This window comes from Eimeria maxima, genomic scaffold (genome assembly GCF_000499605.1).
Source record: "Eimeria maxima Weybridge genomic scaffold, Emw_scaff224, whole genome shotgun sequence".
In the NCBI taxonomy this organism is placed as follows: Eukaryota; Apicomplexa; class Conoidasida; order Eucoccidiorida; family Eimeriidae; genus Eimeria; species Eimeria maxima.
Genome location: NW_013565106.1, coordinates 5360 through 24024, shown reverse-complemented (window position 1 = coordinate 24024; position 18665 = coordinate 5360). Strand labels below are relative to the sequence as shown.

Below are 18665 nucleotides of genomic sequence, written 5' to 3'. Positions count from 1 at the left end.
AGACACATAGTAGCAGCAGAGACACAACAGCACTACCTGCTAGCAGCAAAGCTAAACAAGTGCTGCATGCGCATGCAGCACCTTGAAAACTCTTCTTAGGGATTGTTGTGTCTCCTATCTGTACACAGCAGCAGCAGCAACAGCAGCACCATAAATACAGCGCATGCAGAGACAACACGCACAAGGAGACAAAAGGAGACACAAGGAGACAGTAAAGAGAATAAAAAGAAATAAAGAAAAGATACAAAAGTTATCTAATAAAAGGAAGAAAATAAACAACAAGAATATCCATGACACCCAAACTGTTGCTGCAACAAGTACTACTACTGCTGCTGCTGCTACTGTTGCTGCTGTTGCTGCTGCTGTTGCTACTGACTGACCTGTACTTCTCCCTTGATGGATGCATAAGAGCATAGAGCAGCACATACAGCTGCAACAGCTAATAGTGTAGGATTAAGAATAGCACATAAGAAGGATAAGACAAAAAATATACAAAAATAATTCGTCATAAAATATTTTATATTCCTCTCTATACGATCTACTGCTGCTGCTCCTGTTGATGGACGACTAAATGCAGCAGCAGCAAAAAATTCAGGCCAAGGAGCGCAGCGGCTTAATACAGATCTATGCAGTGCTAAATATACACCATGAACCTGCAGCGGCAGCAAACAAGACAAACAATTAAGGAGGAGAGCAACACATAAGGATAACAGCAGCAGCAGCAGAACAGGAAGAGAGCAACAGCATCATCAATGGGGAGAGGCAGCAGGAGAGGAGAGGAATAACGCAAATAGAGGAAAGGGAAGCTTCCATGCGGCACAACAGCAGCAGCAGCAGCAGTTGTAGTGTACAAAATGTTCTGTGCTGCGTGCAACTCTTTAGCCATTATAAATAAACGTGCAGACACTCGCGTGTAGGCAGCAGCAGATGAAGACAAAGATATAAGGAGGACAAACAGCAGCAGCAACAGCAACAACAAACAGATTACGCCACCCAATAGAGGACGCGCCGCGTTTTATGCTGTCTAGTAAGGAGGGAAGGAAAGAGAAAGGGGGAACGAGGGAACGCGAGGAAAATGCGTTAGTTAAATAAATAGAGGATCACCTGAGAAACAGCAAACTTAGCTCCTGCAGGACTCTTCCGGCTGTCTAATGTGCCGCTTAGTTCAGAAGCAGAGGGAGGACTGCCGCCTAGGCAAACTGTTGGTCTACTCTCTGGCTGCTGAGGAGGAGATGATATATTGTCTGCTGCAGATTGCTGCAGAGAAGTATCTGTTGCTGCACTTGCTGCAGGAGAAGCGGAGCCAGAGAACATAGGATGCTGCGGCGCGTCGCTGGCGTAGAAGTCATCTAGGGCAGAGGCGGACTGCGTAGCCGCAGTGCTGCTGCCGAAGGTATCCATCATCATCTTTATGTTGCATGCAAAGAGAAAACAAAGTAAATACAAAAAAAAGAAGAAAAAACAAGGAAAAACAGATTCAAATGATCTGATTTCCTCCCCGACGCCACGGATGACGAACGGAAACCGGAAACCTACTTCGGGTGTATGCACAGCTCAAACCCACCGGAAGATGCGCCTCCTTGATATTTATAATAATTCAATTCGTATATTGTTAAAGAAGGATAATAAAGACTTAAAGCTACCCATTTACCCAACTAGTGCAGAGAAGAGCTGTGCAGCTGCCGCCGTCCCGCCGGTCAGACTCGGCAGCATGCTTACTGCTGGGGTGTCTGTGCACTTTCTGTTGCCATTACATGAGTGTACACCCTACTCCATTTTTATTCTTTATATATGCCTACTGTTCAACTAGAATCTATTTATAATCGCTTCTCCTAACCCCCCTACTACCGACTTACTCCTGCTCCCCATACATCACACCACTGGGGGCTCTTGGGTCCCTGGCTAGCGCCAAGGCGGCTGCTCCTTTACTTATAGACATGATTCACAAAAATCACAATTATTCGTCTAAAGGAAAGCACCACATCTTTCGTGTGCATGCCTTCCGAGGAACAATCAACAGCTTAACCCTAGACACGGTGAGCAATTAGGTGACCCTCGGCTGTAGTTGTCGTTATTAGAATAAACGTTCTGGGCGTGTGCACGGTGGTTCCCGTATGTTTAAATTCCCCAAATAGAAACTGTTTTGACAGTTAAACTAACCCGTAAGTTGCCTCCGTGCGACGCGCCGTGTACCAGGTTCCGCATGATGTTGGCACATGCATGCGTATTGCATGCAACGTGGCCCATGAGGTACAAATGGATGTTCAAAAATTGTATATACTGTAAGTGCATGCATGAGCGGCTTGAACACCTACACCTGGGGAGTTGTCATGGACCAGCAGTTGCACAGGACGCAGCAGCACACACAAAACTGCCTCCCACACGCAGCAGCCAGTTTCTTGGTGCAGGTGGTCCCAGCCTTCTTGGGGACTGTTAAAAGGCTTAGCGACTGGTTGAACTACGTGGGGGCCACTGTAAGCCAGAAATTCAATAGAGATTTATTATGTGCACCTTGCCCCCCACTTGGAGCTACCTCTTCACTCCGAGCTTCGTTGTGGCTGGATCCCTCTTCAGCAGCGGTAGCATTAGTATGAGGTATAACATGGCGGAAAAACTTAAGGTGGCACTCCACGAAAGGACACTCATTTTCCAGGCTTAATACACACGGCTGCCTGCACAATTGTTTGAGCAGGGGGCAGCAGAGGCAGCCGGCAGTCATTTCGTTATTCCAGTATGAAGTGAAAAGCTTTGCAGCTTCACCGTGCTCTTCTGATGTTCATCTTCCACATGAGCAGGGTCAATTCCGCTGAACTGATTTCATTTTGGTTAAACGGCGTACTGTTTGAGGCATAGAATAGTGGGACGGAATCTACCGTAATCGCCAGAGCGGCCCCCCAGCAAGGGTATACTCTTGTTTACCAAGCCACGAAGCAAAAGGTGAGCAGCCAGACAACCCACAGAAGAAGTGGAGGAAAAACAGGTAATAGAGAATCTGCTGAAGATATTTCAGGTAAACGCTGTTGCTGATGTTGCATTGACCCAGAAAGGAATGTGACGGACAATCCGTGTCAAACCTATCCACTAGGAATGATACTACCACAAATATGGGAAAATCGGGATGAAGGGCTACTCCAAGGGCCGGCGGCAGTGCATAAACCAGCTAGACCGTGGACTGACGGGGAATTGAACCCCGGACCTTTTGCATGCGAAGCAAACGTGATACCCCTACACCATCAGCCCTCTGTAGGGGCACCTCCCAGCCCAAGTACAGTCTCACACACGACTTAAGAACTCCACAGTAAGCAGGCGAACGAAAGTGCCACATGCCTGAGGGTTGAAGGAGTTATGAGGACCAGATATTCCTAAACGTAGGTTTCTACAGCCTCGCCAAGGCGATGGTGTTCTGAACTAAGCGTATATGCTTCAGGGGCAAGATGAAAGCCAGTATTAACAAACAATGGTGCATAGACGAGCAACATCCACGAAACATGCTCTAAACTGTTCCTAGAGGGGCCTTCTGGAATCTCATAAGAGGTTTAAGGCACGAGGCAAGACGTGGGGGCAGGGACAATGCGTCACTGGAACAGGAGTACGAGAGTTGGAAGGCCCCAAGGGATATACAGTAAACTGTGGACCGTTGACAAAAAAACAGAAAAGCAAAGGAGCAGGCTTAATAGGCCAAGCTATAGCCTAAGCTCTCCAACTACGTTGCCTGTTCTGAGCATACACGACCGCCGGCAGATACTTGGCTGACACCTGCTGCTAAAATTGTCTGTTATGCATACATACGGGATCCTGGCGAGCAAACACATGTGTAGCATGGTACTCATATCATATGTTTATGGGGGGTCCTGAAGTTCATCAAAGGGCTTATGCTCGCTGGGGTGGCGCCAGTTTAAGATTTGGTGAAACTCTTTAAGCCCTCTGTGGGTAGTGTCCCAAGTGCTTAGAACAGCTGTAGTGGATGCGGATTTGAGACACATCACAGTGCAAACAATGCAAAGCAGCCCTGTTTGCAAGCCGAAGCAGCTATTCTATGTTTCATTTAGTGGCACTGTGGGAAAATGTTGGCGGCCAATGCAGGCGAAAACTTTCCTCCTTGCCTTCAGGTTGCCTATCAAGGCCGACTGAGCGTTAAACTGTCACCTGTGGATAGGCTACGCCACAGCTGCAGCCCTTGATGCAGCAAGGGTCCTGTATCTTATAAATGAGGGCTGTTGTTAGTTGCAAGAAGGCCAGCACACATGCGTGCTCCTCAAATGCCAGATCCTCCCCATTCTCCAGTCTTCCCGAAATTAACTGCTTAAGTATCTGGACCAATGTGAGAGGAGGCAGCTGTCTGCCCTAAGTTACAACGCGCATTGCTGCAGCTCAAAGTGCGAGCCAGCCCCACAGAAAAGCAGAGACGATCGTTCACGGCTGTTTGTAGAAACACTGCAGACAGTTGTCAACGAATTCTGGTTGCGGACTGCTAAACTATTAGGACAGGCTAAATATTTGTGCACCCACTCCAGAGCGGCCCGCGCACTTGCAGAAATTGCACACTTTGCTACACTCCCATACACATGCACACGACGGATAAGCTCTGTTGTCCCATCAAGATACCCTTCAGGTTGCCACGTACCACAGTACCAGCTACGCAACCAACATTTACGTGCAAAACCGACAAGAAACCGAACTACCCACCCAGAAAATCGCAACATTTCACACGCGCATCGATGGCCGCCATCCACAGAGTTGCCGGACCAAGTAACTTTCCGCAGCACAGATGCATGCCAGTAGGGAAGCCGAAGTTTTCTGGTGATGATTTGTACGAAGGAAGTCGTAAGCATGCAGAAACCACCAATTCTCCACCTCTACGTTACGAGACAACGCAAGACGGGCACCTGGAGCTCAGTGGGGAGGTGCGCTAGAATGGAGCCGGCCCAGGAAAGTGAAGTACCATCTTAGTGTCTAAAATTTTAAAGGCAACTACCATGTTTTGTGTAAGCATTTTATTTTGTTCGGAACCTCTCCCTCCGGTTGACAAACCGACGCCCACAGCAAAGGCGCGGCAGGGTAGATGACGTGGAACGAATGCATGAACGCTGCAGTGAATGCGCATAATGTGCTCTACGAACGAGACAAAATAAAAAGACAAGAAGTGTGCTGCCTTAAAAAGATGAGACGGGCCAAACGCGGTTGTGTGGGGCGTAAAGCGATAGGGGACAGATGATGGCTGCTGCAGCATTTGCTGCGCGCACTGTTCTGGCATCTCACGGCGTTACCGTCTACATAGGCTGGCGGCTGCGCCGACTGGGTATGCGAGTGTCCCTAAATTGTTTTTCTCTTTGTATTTCGCGTATATTCCACAGCAGCTCAAAGGCCTTTGCGACCCAAGACATAAGAATGGCTCGCAAGAGGCGGACTGAAGGAGAGGCGGCTGCTGCAGCCGGCGGCGCCGCGCCCGCTGCTAGTAGGAAAGGACAGCCTGTGGACAGTGCCTCCAAACCCAGTGACGCAGCCTCGAGCAATGCCTCCAAAGCAAGCCCTGCTCATGCGCAGGGCAAGCAGAGTAGGCAGGGAGGGGAGGCCGCGTCTCGCCAGGGAGTTGCGGCGCCCACGGCCGCTGCTGTAGAGGGAGAAGCTTGTGCTTCGGTTTCGGCGGGGTCACCCAAGAGCGGCATGCCCGCTGCAAAGGAGGTCGTGAAGCATCCAGAAGCCGCTGATGGGAGTGAGGACAGCTCGCCGGGGTCTGGGATGCTGCAGCGCCGCGAAATCGACATGACTGGCCTGAGCGCCACCCAGAAGAAGAACCTCAAGAGGAAGCTGCGCAAACAGGAGCAAAAACAACAGGCAGCCGAGCTGAATGACGCAATGCAAGTTGGTGCGAGTGCAGCCAACTTGGCTTCGCGCCTGAACAATATGGTGGAGCAGTGGGGGAAACGGTTGGAGGAGTTTGAGGCCAACATCTCGAAGGGGAGCAACTTGAAGCAGACTGTTGAAGCTGCGGAGAACCTGATGACGGAAATGCAGGAGACGCAGGATGAGGAGGTCGGCCGCGCAAAGAAGCCCATCAACAAGCGCGCCACAGTGCAGCAGGTGCAGGAGAGGATAAGGGAGGCGGAGTTGACGATTCAGAAGCAGCAGAAGGAACAGCAGAAGCTATTAGGGCAACAGGGGAAGGTCGGCGCTGAGGAGAGGCAGGAGGCAGCTGCGGTGTTGCAGTCTCGCCTCGAGGAGTCTTTGCGCTACATAACACACCTCAAGGAGCAGTTGGTTTTGACGCAGCAGCAGAGTGACCTGCGTACATTCCAGCAGCAGGTTGCGGACCTGAGGAGGTCTCTTGAGCATATCATTAAGCAGGCTCGCAAGGCCGCGCAACAGACAGCCACAACTACAGACAACCGCCGTGTGCAGCTGTTGCGGAGAAGGCTGAAGGAGGTGGGGGCGACCCGTCCCGATGATGGGGTAGTTTCTCCTCTGGCAACTGTTAATGTCTCGTTGCCTCCTGAGTCTAACTACATCCTGTTGACCCCCCAAGGTCAGCCATCCTTGTTACTGCGCAAGGTGGAACGCAAGTTCAGTGTGGTGACGGAGAAAAAGGGGGCAGGTGATCGCGGAGTCACTCTCAGCATCATCTCATACTCCCCAGATGCATGCGAACAATGTGCAGCTTTCTTGAGAGCATGCAACTTCCCTCAAGTCCCGCTGGGTCTGAGCACCTCACCGAACTGTGTTTCCCTTGAGGGGCAGAATATAGGTGCCTTCATCGGCAGCGGTGGCGCCAACCTCCGCCGTCTGGAGGCCGAGTTGGATGTTCTCCTCTGGGTAGAGGACACGTGGATTACCGTTTTGGGGCATGAACCCGCTGTCAAGCAGGCAATTCCCCGCATCAAGGTGAGGAGCATTGCCAACAGTCAGAGCATACGTAACCAACGATACCTTCGTATATATATGAACATGTGCGTGCTGCATTTGAGTATATATGTATGTATGTATGTATCTATGTATATGTATGCATAAGTATACATGTTGGTGTCCAGGTAGGTAGCATATTTATGTATTCCACGGACAAGCGTGCAAGCAGCTCCCACCCGCCGAGCTTGGTGTTGTGCATGCTCTTTGATTTTACTACATGTATGCGTATTATTGCTGTATGAACGTATAGAAAACATTTGGACTCATCATCTGAGCATCCGATTGTGGATCTGCAATTGTTCCTTCAGGAGTCGCGGTCGCCTCCATCGGCAAGCGACGCCTCTGTGCCTCAGCACAAATGCGATTTCGAGGCGGAAGTTGTTCGCGCGATGGCTCAAGGCACTTCGAAGACGCGGGCGAAGATCCAGGAAGTGGAGAGTTCTTTAGGAGTGACTGTGTTCGTGAGGCCGCTGCGTCGCGGTGACACGAGCAAGACAGCTTCTGTGGTGGTGAGGGGCTCAGACCCAGAAGCATGCAAGAAGGCCTGTGCAAGTCTGGAGAAAACCTTCAAAGAATTCGCATCCGAAGCTGTAGAGTGCGATAGACTCAAGGCCAACAGGATCCTTCGTGGGGCTGCCGTGGACTTCTCTCACATCCAGTAAGTTTATACAGCTCAGCCGTGTCGCACCGTGAGAGTTATGAGTGCAATGTAGATTCGTCGTTACACAAGTGGTTGGTGGGTGTGTGCATGTGTGCTGTAGGGGATATGAACTGATCTCCTTGCTGCGGTACGACGATGGAGTGCTGTTGGTGGGTCCTTCAAAGGCACTTCCAGCAGCAGCCGAAGCGTTGCGTGCAGCTATGGATCAGCTCGCCCGTGCGACGGAATCTGTGGAGATAAAGTCAACACAGTTGCGCATTCTGGACCGCGCGAAGAGGGGCGAAATCGAGAGCCTTAGCGGCGCTTCTTGCAGGCCACCCGTTGATGATGGAGAGAATGCCACCCTGACATTCACGGGCCATCCTGACGCCGTGCAGAAGGCGCTAGACTTGGTGCGGCAAACGCTGGAGGAGCTGAAGGAGGTGGAGATGAAGTTGTCGCTTGCTGCTGCTCTCCTCTTCCTTGCGGAAAGGACCCATCTTGAGCTTGAGGAGGAGCTTGGTGTGCGCATTCGCGTGGATGTACCGAGGAATATGCTTCTTGTGCGCGGCGGAGTGGACAACTACGACGCCATTGAAGAGGCAATCAAGAAGGTGGAAGATGAAATCACTAGCAGTGGCAAGGTAGCTACGACTATGGCGGTCCCCCGAGAGGCGGTGCCTATGATTCTGGGCCGCCATGGTGCCAATGTCCGTCGTCTGCAAAGCGATTGCAACTTAGACAACATCGTCATAGATGGCCGCCCGCAGGCGGTGTATCTGTTGGGTTCCCAAGCTGCAGTTGATCAGGCCATGACAATGCTGAAGGATATCGTTTCGAATAGCACCGGCGGACGGGCACAGAATGGGCTGGACGGAGGTAACAGGCGCCCAAGAGTAGGTGGCAGAGGAGCAGGTCGCGGAGAGAGAGTTGATGGGGGGGCACGCGTGGAAGATGCGGGCGCCTCTAGGAAACGAGGTGGTGGTGCCAAGCAGGCGGCGCCTCCCAAGCCCTACAACGCGAATGTAGACGACGAAACAGCGTTCCCCTCGCTGGGTGTTTGCATGGCGCGTCCGGGTGGCCGCTGGCAGAAGAAGTCACCAGCCCCAGAAGGTGCAGCAGCGGAGCCGCCTGCAGAGGCGAGCAGTGAAGCTGTAGCAGCGGAAGCAGAGGAGGAGTTCGCTGGCGTTGACGAAGGTGCGAATTAGTTGAAGTATGCGTCGGCGCATCCATGGGCCCGCACTGTGTGAGTGCAGATGAGCACAACGTGGTATAGCTTGCATCGTGCGCGCGTATGGTGTAAGGTGGCAAGTGAACGCTTGGCCATAATCTGAACGAGGGTTTGTGTGCTGGCGCTGCGAGCGTGGGCAGCAAGTCGTCCGCTTGCTGCTCCGCGAGCAGCTCGACGCATTCCCCCAAATGCCCCTACTCAGCCAGCATGGCGTCCGGTCATCCCCAGCTGGCTTGTCTTCCAGCTCGCAGGTGCAGAGAGTCGATCAACTCAATTTTCATTTGAGGGTTGATTGCTGCTCCTGCAGATCGCGGCCGCTTAGCCAGGCTGAGCAGCAGCGAAAAAAGGAAGCAATGCATCATTTTAGAAGTATTGGGTATTCCAGTAGAACTGACGAAGCTTCAGCAGATGACAAACAGCCCGCCTCCGCTGCTCGATACTCGCGCAGCTCCTTTTTGTCGCTTCTGGCGGCCGCAGAAACCGGCCGAGTCAATTGCTTACTGCGTTCCCCCGAAAATTCAGTGTGCACAGTGTGTAGCGCTTTCAAGTCAATATTGCTCTAGTTGCTCGTAAAAGGCAGAGCTGCAGAAACTACTAAGTAGCCTTACAAACCCAGCGTAGAGCCGGTTACAGCTTAGATGCTGTGCAGATCCTGACCGCTATAGTGCACAATGTCTGTGCCCGGGGTTAGACGTCAAAGGCCCCGGTTATTATTATCTACCCCTGTTCTGTTGAATGCGGCATTGGGCGCCGCATGCGGATGAAACTTCCGGGAGGGTCCCGTTTCGTCCTCCAAGCCGGTCGGCGGCTGAAGGGAATACAACGGAAGGGCAGAATCTGCTGAGCCGCTGCTCCTGAAGTGCGCAAGCATGCAAACGCATAGTAAGCGGTAAGTGCTACACAGTATCTATGCCGCGGCGTAGGCTGAACATTGGTGCTGTGCTATTAGATGAACGTGGTTAGGTTGTCGTAGGTTATCTCCGAAGGGTGCAACGGCTCACCATAACTTGAGGCAGCCCGAAGTCGTGCAGCATGTATCGTCTTTCTGCCTAAAAACGACCTTAAACTTCCGTCCGCGTGAATCTTCTGAGTGCTGCACTAGCTGTTTATTGCTGCACAGCTGAAGGGGGCAGCCCCCTGCGGCGCCCTCTTGTTCGTCATTTGCCACTGGGCGCTTCCACGGTACTCGGAGTGGCGGTTCTGCATCTGACGCGCCGAAGGCCGGTGCATCAGACGTTCCGACACTTTTATTGACCTGCAAATGCTGCTCCGGAGGCATATCGCTTGAGTTGAGGACTACCGACATTATTATTCCGTTGCGGAAAGCGACCATATCTTGCAGTTCCGCTATCTGCTTCTCCGCAGACGTTAATGCTTCTGTGAGCCTAAGCTCTGCCGCTGCAGCTTCTTTGTGCGCCGCTTGCATTTTCTGTTCCGTCTTCTCCAGAGCAGCCTGCAGCTCCGCAGTTTCGGATTTACTCTTTTGCAGTTGTCTGCTAAGTTCATCAATCTTCTCCTGAGCTTCACGGCGCTCAGCAATCGCTGAATTGCGCTCACTCGTTAGGGTTTCGGTTTGTGCGGTGGCCGCACTAAGCTTTGCTTCTGCCTGCGCAAGCAGCTGCTTCAGATGAGTATTACTGCACTCCCATGCCTTCGTATCTTTGATCCGAGAGGCCCTTATGTCTTCTAACTCAAAAAGGGCTCCCTCCATTGCCTCTGATGTGGCTTCCAGCAACCGGCTGGCTACTCCTCGTGGAGGATCGTGACGATCATCTAAGACAGTTGCTTTATCCGCTGCGTCTGCTGCAGGGGCCGCTGCACGCAATGGAACAAACGGGAGGACGCTCCTGCGTCTGCTGCGGTTCTTATTTGCTGCAGGCGTTGGGTGGTCGTTCGAACCTTCGGCTGTTGCAGCAGGTGGTATCCTTAAGTCCTGTGCAAGTGTCGTGACTGAAGGAGACCGCTTAGCCGATGAAAAAGGTGAGAGTTTCTCCATAAGGCTGCTGCGAATACGCCCCCTTGGGGTTTCTATAGCCAATGCCGTGCCCACTGGAGAGTCCAATGAGGCGGCATCCGATAGTGCTCTATTTGCACCCATTGTTGAGCTAAGCATGGGATCTGGACGCGCAGCAGAGAGTTTGCGTTGTACAGGTGACCGTGGCGTTTCCGCCACCGTGATATTCTTGATTACACCCTTCAACTCGTTGATCAGGAGGTCTTTCTCCGACGCTTCTGTTCGCCAGCGAGCTACCTACAAATATCCGACGAGAAACGTTTCGGCACAATAACGTATAGAGTATGCTAATACAGCCGTACACACTCCCTACGGCGTTCTCCCCATCGCGGAGCAAGGTGTTTCCTCCTATACTTTGTTTGTTTCGAACTTATTGCCGTTCTCCACACACCCAATTCGCCTGCCAAACAAACTAATTGACACTGCTGGTTCCTCACCTCTTTCTGTAGCTCTTCATTCTCCTTCTTTAGCCAGTCATTGCTTCTGTGCAGACAAAGACGCAAACATCTGGAGCCTGCTGGGAGTGAGTGCAGCCATGAGACCACAAAACGTACACGAATTCAAAGCAGATGCCCACAACGAGATCTAAGCTGCTACGTTGAATGACCTACGAAGCTCGTTTGCACGGAACTTCCGTCTTTTCTTCAACCTCTCGAACCGCCACTGGTTGCGGCGGGTTGTTTCCCCCCAACTTCTCAACGCGGAGGCGCAAACTGTTCAACTCCACCTTCAGCATCTGTGCCACGCCAAAATGACATAAGGTGCTGCAACCCTGGGTTCAAGACAGCGTCGTGATACTCAGCAACCTCTGAGCACTGCTCCTCCTCTAAGCTCAGTTTACGTTCCCGTCTACTTCCAGCCTATGTGCCTACCATAGACCCAGCCACTCGGTCACACAAATCCAGTGATTATATCCAGCTGTTTGTGGTATTTGTAAATCATCACAAGATGTGCGAAAAAGGCTCACGGCGTTTTCTCCCTCATATATGTCCAAGTTTTTCGACACCCTCCGTTGTTCATTTAGCTGTTTGACTTTATCCCTAAGTTCGGCTTGTAGGTCTTCGGATTCTTCGAGCTGCACAAAAAAGGTGCACACTTTGTCAAACTTTACAAGAACCTCCGCAAAAGCAAACTCCTCAACAAATGTCTCCCTAGGTGTGGTAGTTGCTAAAACGATGCTATCCAACAATGCGGTGGAGCTGTCATCATGCAAACGCTTAACTCCGATCCCTCTAGTTGACGCGAGTGATTCATTAACAATAGCACGAGCAGGCCGGCTGCAAGGCCAGCAACTGTTTCTGCCGAACACATCTCAGAAGGCTTGGGTTGGAAGCCACTTACCAATTTATCATTACGTAACCGTTGTCGTTCTACCTTTTCAGACAGCATTTCATTGCTTTTGCGCAGCTCTGTAACCTGTTCAAGGTACACGCACTACACACACAAAATGTGTCAAGTTGTAGAAGCAACAGTTCCTTAAAATGTCTTAATTTACTAGCAGGACACAATGAACTGCAAAACGCATAGCAATGCAGTTCTGTTGTATATATCTATAATAAGTGTTGATTACCTCCTGGGTTACGCTATGCAGTCTCGGCGCAATATCCGTGGACACCATTTTGTAAATGTTTTTGATGAGCGTCATGAATGCAGTTCCCTCTCCACCCCCGTCTTCAGAGAAAGTCTGAACAGCTGAGCTCGGTAGTCTCCACATGTGTGAGTCACGAGCCCCCCAGGATTGTCTGCTGCGGGACGGTACTGCATCGTAACCGCACCAGAAACCTCATAATTCCAAATGCATGATAAAACTCGAAATGTTCACAGCTCGCGTAATGTGCATGTGTACCCATCTTCTGAGACTTCCCGAGGGCTTACGAGGACAAGAGTCAAGAGAAGCTGAAACGTTCAATTCAGCAGTTGGGAGCGGCGTGTCAGACCAGCTTCGGTGACAAACATCGCGTGACTTGTTGTTGAGCATCTTCAGGTCCGCGTCAAATCCTCTCAGCAAGTCCTCTACTTCTGAGAGCATTGCCTGTGCAAGTTCGCGTCCTTTGCTCCTGTATGTCGAGAGTTCATTTGTCTGCACCGAGTCCGCCGATGCGCTCGAAGAGAAACGTCCCAGAGACGTGCTTCCAGAAGGAGAGCCTGGCATCTTTAGACCCCCGTTACAAGAAATCACATACAGTAATATACGGCCACTAGAGCTCTTGCTGCCCCTCGACCAGGGTAGTGAAACAGTTTCTCACGAAAATGATGGGCGGTATCCGCCCCAGCCCATGACAGAAAACAGCCACTGCGTCCCCCCTTTTCTGTGGGACTTGAATTGATGCCTACTGAGCAAGAGGATATTCAATTGAAGGTACTGCCGGCAGCATGGAGTGCCGTCAAGAGGTTCTGCCCCTCCTCGGCAAACAGGGCCAACCAGCACACAGTTGGTCCTAATACAGTTCCTGCAGAGTGCATGCGCATGCAAAGGCACCCTTTCAGAAATCAACTTGTCTAGAAAAACTAGCATTCCCGTCTCTTGTTGACTGACTGTGCCAGTGTACAGGTTCAGTCTCCAGACCTTAGCTGCCACACACCCCGGTCATACGGTCAACGAAGCACCATTGAATTTGAGACGAGAAGGATCAAGTTAAAGCCACTTTGACTTTCCATGTATGATTAAACAACAGCCACCGAAAAAGTGTCATCATCCGAAGAGACGTAAGTCTCTTTCACTGGGATTTGTGCCAGTGGCTCTCTAGCACTTTTGGAAGCAATGGCTTCTCCGCTCCTAACTCCTCGTATTAGGAGGAATAAATAGCTAAATAATTTAGACTACTTCTAACATAAACAAAGGGCTCTTTCATTTATTAGTAACGACAGTTTAAGTGGGGGGAGGTCTACCGCTCGATTGCAAAACCATCGAACAGAGCGGTGCCTCGAGATACTAGGAGCCCGAAGCGGCCCTTGTCTAGTCAAATTAATATCTATTACAGCATATATTATGACGTAGCTTTAGCTTTTTCTCACCTTTATACGGTGATTGATAGGAAAGAACTACCCTACTATCCACCAACATTACCAGTGGTGCTTCCTCCCCGGAATCATCCTGATGGCCAGTTGGCACAAGACACCTTTTCTTCTTCAATGCATAGTCTTACTACAGTAATTTCATGCCGAATAGAAGGGTTTATGTATAAGAGTGGAGCTTCCGCCAAGTTGGTTTGTACCCCGTCGCGAGTGATAGTCAAACTGGCGACCTGCGCAACATGAACATGCTGCGACCTTGCAACAAATGATCATCTAGCTCACCCGTCTGCCGGTGTCTAGAGTTGCTGCAAAGTAGTCGGTTTGTCCTTTTGAACGGAATATTAATCCTGCGACGGAGGCGTCGCCTAGCCGGACGAAAGCAGTAATGCGTGCAACATTGCATTCGTGGCCCTTTAGCAATAAACTCGTCGGTTCAGACACTACGCGTGTGTATGTTGGATGCTCAAAGATTATTTCTTATCCCTCCAACTGAACAGGGTCTTACACGGCATCATCGTAGCAGGAGTCAGTCGCATGATTCCTAGTTCTGAGAGATTCTGCCACTGCACGGGATTCTCCCAGTCTGTTGCTTTTTCTTAAGTCGTTGTTATCGCATCAACTGTATTGTATCGTACCTTCGAGTGACATTGCAGGATTGGCGTAAGTCTCGCACAGGGGGGCAACACCCGCTACAGGCCGGTGAGCAGGAGCAGGGCCGTGAGCCTGGTACTGTCGTCCTGCTTTGTCGACAGCCAAACCGCTGACGATCCTGTCACCGGGAGTCTGTTCGCTTTCTGCAGTCTCTTCAACACGGAAGAGCTCATTCTGAAATAATCGAATACGGTGTATCCACTCCTCATCTGCGCAGCAACATTGTTACCAACCTCTGCTGTGTGCGCGCCTGTGAATGTTTCCTGCACGGGTTCTACTTCCACCACAGGGTTTTCTGACACAGGGTAAAACGGAACCCCTTTCCGTGCAGTGGTGTACTCGAGATCTCTTGTTCCATACGGAACTGAGTCGACGCTTTGGTCATCATAATTCTGAAATAATTCTCCCATTTCTCCGATGGCTGTATGCGCAATCCCAACTCTTCTCTACCATACCGCGAGCCATGGTAGTCGCTGGCGGCGCTCTCGTAGTACATCCTGACTCGGGTTGCATATTCGTTAAAAGAAGCAAAATTTTCCTGTTTTCCACCATACCTGCGGAGTAGTAGATTTCTGTTTCGACCACAAAGTCCACGCCGAGGCGCGTGTACACCAGCAAGCCGCTGTTGCAAGCGTCAAAGCCAAAGCAAACAATACACTTATCATTACGGGACACTTCCAACTGGATATAGCCGCGTAACTATGTGTATGCCCTACAATATCGTTAGATGACGTTCGTAGGATGCTGTCGAACAGCATCCTATTACCGTCCAGACACCACAACTATGCATGCAATCTCGCATTTTTTTTGAAACACCAAGAAATACGTAATAAGAAGCGACAGTGTTCGAGGCAAAGAACTATACAAAGACCGCCACCGTATGCCACTGGAAATGTCGCTCCTCAGCCTCGTTGTGAGGTGCTCCGGGGCAACAACAGCGCTTACGGGGCGCAAAAGTGTGGCAAAAGTGGTGAGAGGCCTCGTTTAAAACATAACACCACGCTTCAATATCTCGTGCATGCCCCTTAGCAATTTATAGTTAAGAAAGCTCACGTGCAGCCAGGCGTGTACTGCAGGACCTTCACATCACGCGCATCCCGTGATGGGCAGTGCCACCGAAAGGGCTTGTAAAGGCGCCAACGGCGCCAAGACTGTACATCACTAAAGCATGTTCATGCCTCTGCAGTATCAGATTCTTCGCCAGCCTGCGCACCACTTATTTCTTTGCTGTGAGGAGCCGGCGAGTCTGAGAGGCCCGAGCCGTCGGAGATGGCCGCATCGTCATCGCTCGACTGGTGGTGGTTAACGTGGATCCCGATGAGTGACTTCTGCAGCCAAAGACGTACATATGATGTATATACGTATATGCATGAGGCATGCAACAGGATCATTCCTGTCTTGCTGGCAGCAGCAGTTATAGGCATATATGCTCATGACACAATGCAGAACCATTCGCATAGATTCCTCACCATAGGTTCGAACTTCCTCGCAAAACCGCGCAGTAGTCTGTGGGAGCGGCCCCTCCAGGTGTCGTATGTTTGGTGAATGCTATTGCGCAGTTTTTCAACGCTTTCATCAAAATGTACACCCTGAGGAAACAAAAAACAAAGTAACAGTCGGATGCAGAAAATACAGGCAACTGCCATCAATGCGGAAACACCAAATTTCTAATATAATTCCTTATTACTGACTGCAGCACCAGTGGCTGCATGAACTGCAGCTGCAAACCCTTCAGTTCTTACCAGCGGCCGGTCCGTCAGCGTGACCTTCGTCAGCTCGTCCGAGACCTTCTCTCCCCACCGCTGCATATTTTTCTTCATCTGCAAACAGAGAACACTCGCAAGCAGCAGCTGCTTCGATTGCTACCAGCAGCCGACAACCAGGCTAGCTGCTAGAACTAGGAAAAAGTATCATAAGACGCACCTTTATTGCATTGGCCTTCGTGTAGCCTATATTCATATCTCTTGGCTTCACACCGCGTGAGAGCGATCTGCACCAAACACCCACAAACATACAATGCACCAATACGATTGAGGTGTCACATAGACTGCTGTGCGGCCTTGTGAGGAAGTTTGAACCCGTGACGACAGTTGTGCGTGTGATTCTACTGTGTGTCATCAGCAGGTGTCTAACTGCTGCTACTGGCCCGACAGAATTGACTCCGTTGTATGTCTACTGTACATGGATATAATATACCCCCGGCATCACAAGAAGTAACAGGACCACTAGGAAGGCCAATGCATAATCACGCAGCACATACACACCTGTCCACATAATCCTCGTAGTTCTGAAGGATGCGGACGATGATATCCGTCGTTGAGACTCCCTGGGTGCGGACAGTTGCCCTGAACTTGTTCTGAAAAAAAAAACAGCGAGGGAGAACTACTTCCGGGTAAACGGAAATGGATGGAAAAGTAAAAAAGCGAGAAGAAACCTGGCACGAAGCAAAACAATATGTTCTCTGAAACAAATGAAGAACACGTACGCTGTTCTTAAGCCAGCCGTATATGTCACCACTTTCCGCCTCCGTTGGGCTGTTGTTTTTCCTCCTCTTTCTGTCGTCTTTTTTCTTGTCCTTGCATTTTTGTATAGCAGAGTAAGGCTCAGCATCATGAGCTGACAACAACACGGACGCAACACCCACACTCTTGCTGGCCGATCAGCCGTTCCACACTCCGTCTAATTCACTCGTGCCATCCACAGCCTCCCCAACGTCTACGCGAGGTCAACCACAAGCACTACAGCCCTCACTAAAGGGTAAAGCCGAGATATGACAACCGACAGAAAACACTGATTGCTTGAAGCGCTGCTGCTTACCGACGTAGTCGATGCGGTGCTTCTCCACGAACTCAGGTGTGATGATCCATGGGCACGGAGCAATAACCTCGTCTACCCACTTAATGTGACGAAGGGTTTCAGCTCGTTCTTCTAGGCTCTGCACCGTTTGGCCTTTTAACCGGTGGGTCTCTTCGTCCGAGGCTACACCCGCCATTAAGTAAACATGCTTGAACATCTTCTTCGCCTGCTCCAGCTGCCGCATGTGGCCAAGGTGCAGGAGGTCGTAAACGCCTGCACACAGGCACACACACGCATACACACACATACACACATAGGAGAGCAAAAGTGAGAAAGCCATACACACTGAAAAGGCACATGCACGGTTGCGACCACTTCATCCTCAACCCTGAACCTGTGCCGCCCTCTTACCATCTGTGTAGATTCGGACCGGCCTGTTGGGGTCCTCCCCTTCCGCAAGCTCCACAGGGGCAGTGCCCTGGGAGTCAGGCTGCGGAGACGGGTCTTCGGTGGCCTTGCGCTTCTTCATAGAGGTCTTGAGGAGGGCGGGCCGGGCGGAATTCCCTGTCGCCCGTGAGGTCAGCTCAAAATACGGAGGCGCAGCGCAGTGGGTTTGAGCTCGCCTGAGCTCGCTGAACGCCGCTCAAGTGCAAAGGGCAGTTCAAGAAAGAAAAGCGCAACTGCTATTGCTGGTTCACAGCCCCAGGGGTGGCTGCTCTGCTCGTTTCGAGCTGGAGACCCTTAGCGCCCAGCTAGCGAATCAAGGAACTTGGCATTAATGTAGGATGGAGAATTGTGGGTTGTGGTCTCCGAGCCAAAGAACGCTTTGCAAGGAACCGCGCTAGATATGCATCAAGGGTAGGTGTCCGAAGGGCCGGCAGACGCGCCCATGCAGTGCCTCTACCCCTACGCTGTGTTCGAGACAAGAATAAGCAAAAACGAATAATAATGGTGATAAAAGCACCTAAAGTAAACTTCAGGGACTTCGGTACAAAACAAACACGAGCCCTGTTGTCGGCAAGGCACCGGCAGCCCTACTGGGGCTGAAGGGTCGGTATTGCGCGTTGGTGATAGCGATCAAGTTATGATTTTCTTTAGAGGACGAAGAGATGCAGAAGGCAGAAGTCAAATTGTTGGTAGAGACGTGATGGCTCGCAGTCGTCGGCAGCACAGAAGATGGAGCTTTAGTCCTTAACCAGCATGTACTACGCAGCTCGCACTCGGCTGCGACTACGTGAGTCCTCTGATCTAGCTATATGGTGCACCTAAATTGTTAGACACGAAAACTCGACTCTTACCCTTACAATATCCCTAATCGAATTTATAAAACCAAAACACAAACTCCAGCCCTAATATATGCAAAAAGGAGATCCAAAATAGATCTGTCTCGCCCAGACCCCTGAAGCTGGGTCAGTGCC

General features: G+C 50.9%; 3 protein-coding genes across 3 annotated transcripts; 1 reads left to right on the top strand and 2 right to left on the bottom strand.

The window, feature by feature from the left end:
- Positions 1-5388: 5388 nt before the first annotated feature.
- On the top strand, positions 5389-9344 carry EMWEY_00022740 (KH domain-containing protein, putative; the record flags this gene model as incomplete). The annotated part of the gene is made up of 4 exons (XM_013480712.1): positions 5389-6879; positions 7209-7558; positions 7662-8737; positions 9079-9344. The coding sequence occupies 4 exons, from the start codon at positions 5389-5391 to the stop codon at positions 9342-9344; spliced, it is 3183 nt and encodes a 1060-aa protein (XP_013336166.1).
- A 121-nt stretch (positions 9345-9465) lies between these two features.
- On the bottom strand, positions 9466-12937 carry EMWEY_00022730 (hypothetical protein, conserved; the record flags this gene model as incomplete). Its single annotated transcript, XM_013480711.1, has 8 exons — positions 9466-9625; positions 9773-11022; positions 11223-11268; positions 11397-11521; positions 11753-11860; positions 12127-12201; positions 12356-12543; positions 12661-12937. 8 exons carry the CDS (start codon positions 12935-12937, stop codon positions 9466-9468), a joined length of 2229 nt encoding a protein of 742 aa, XP_013336165.1.
- Positions 12938-15623: 2686 nt separating this feature from the next.
- On the bottom strand, positions 15624-17776 carry EMWEY_00022720 (cholinephosphate cytidylyltransferase, putative; the record flags this gene model as incomplete). Its single annotated transcript, XM_013480710.1, has 8 exons — positions 15624-15779; positions 15921-16040; positions 16194-16271; positions 16375-16441; positions 16716-16807; positions 16937-17067; positions 17269-17520; positions 17659-17776. The coding sequence occupies 8 exons, from the start codon at positions 17774-17776 to the stop codon at positions 15624-15626; spliced, it is 1014 nt and encodes a 337-aa protein (XP_013336164.1).
- Between the last annotated feature and the right edge of the window lie 889 nt (positions 17777-18665).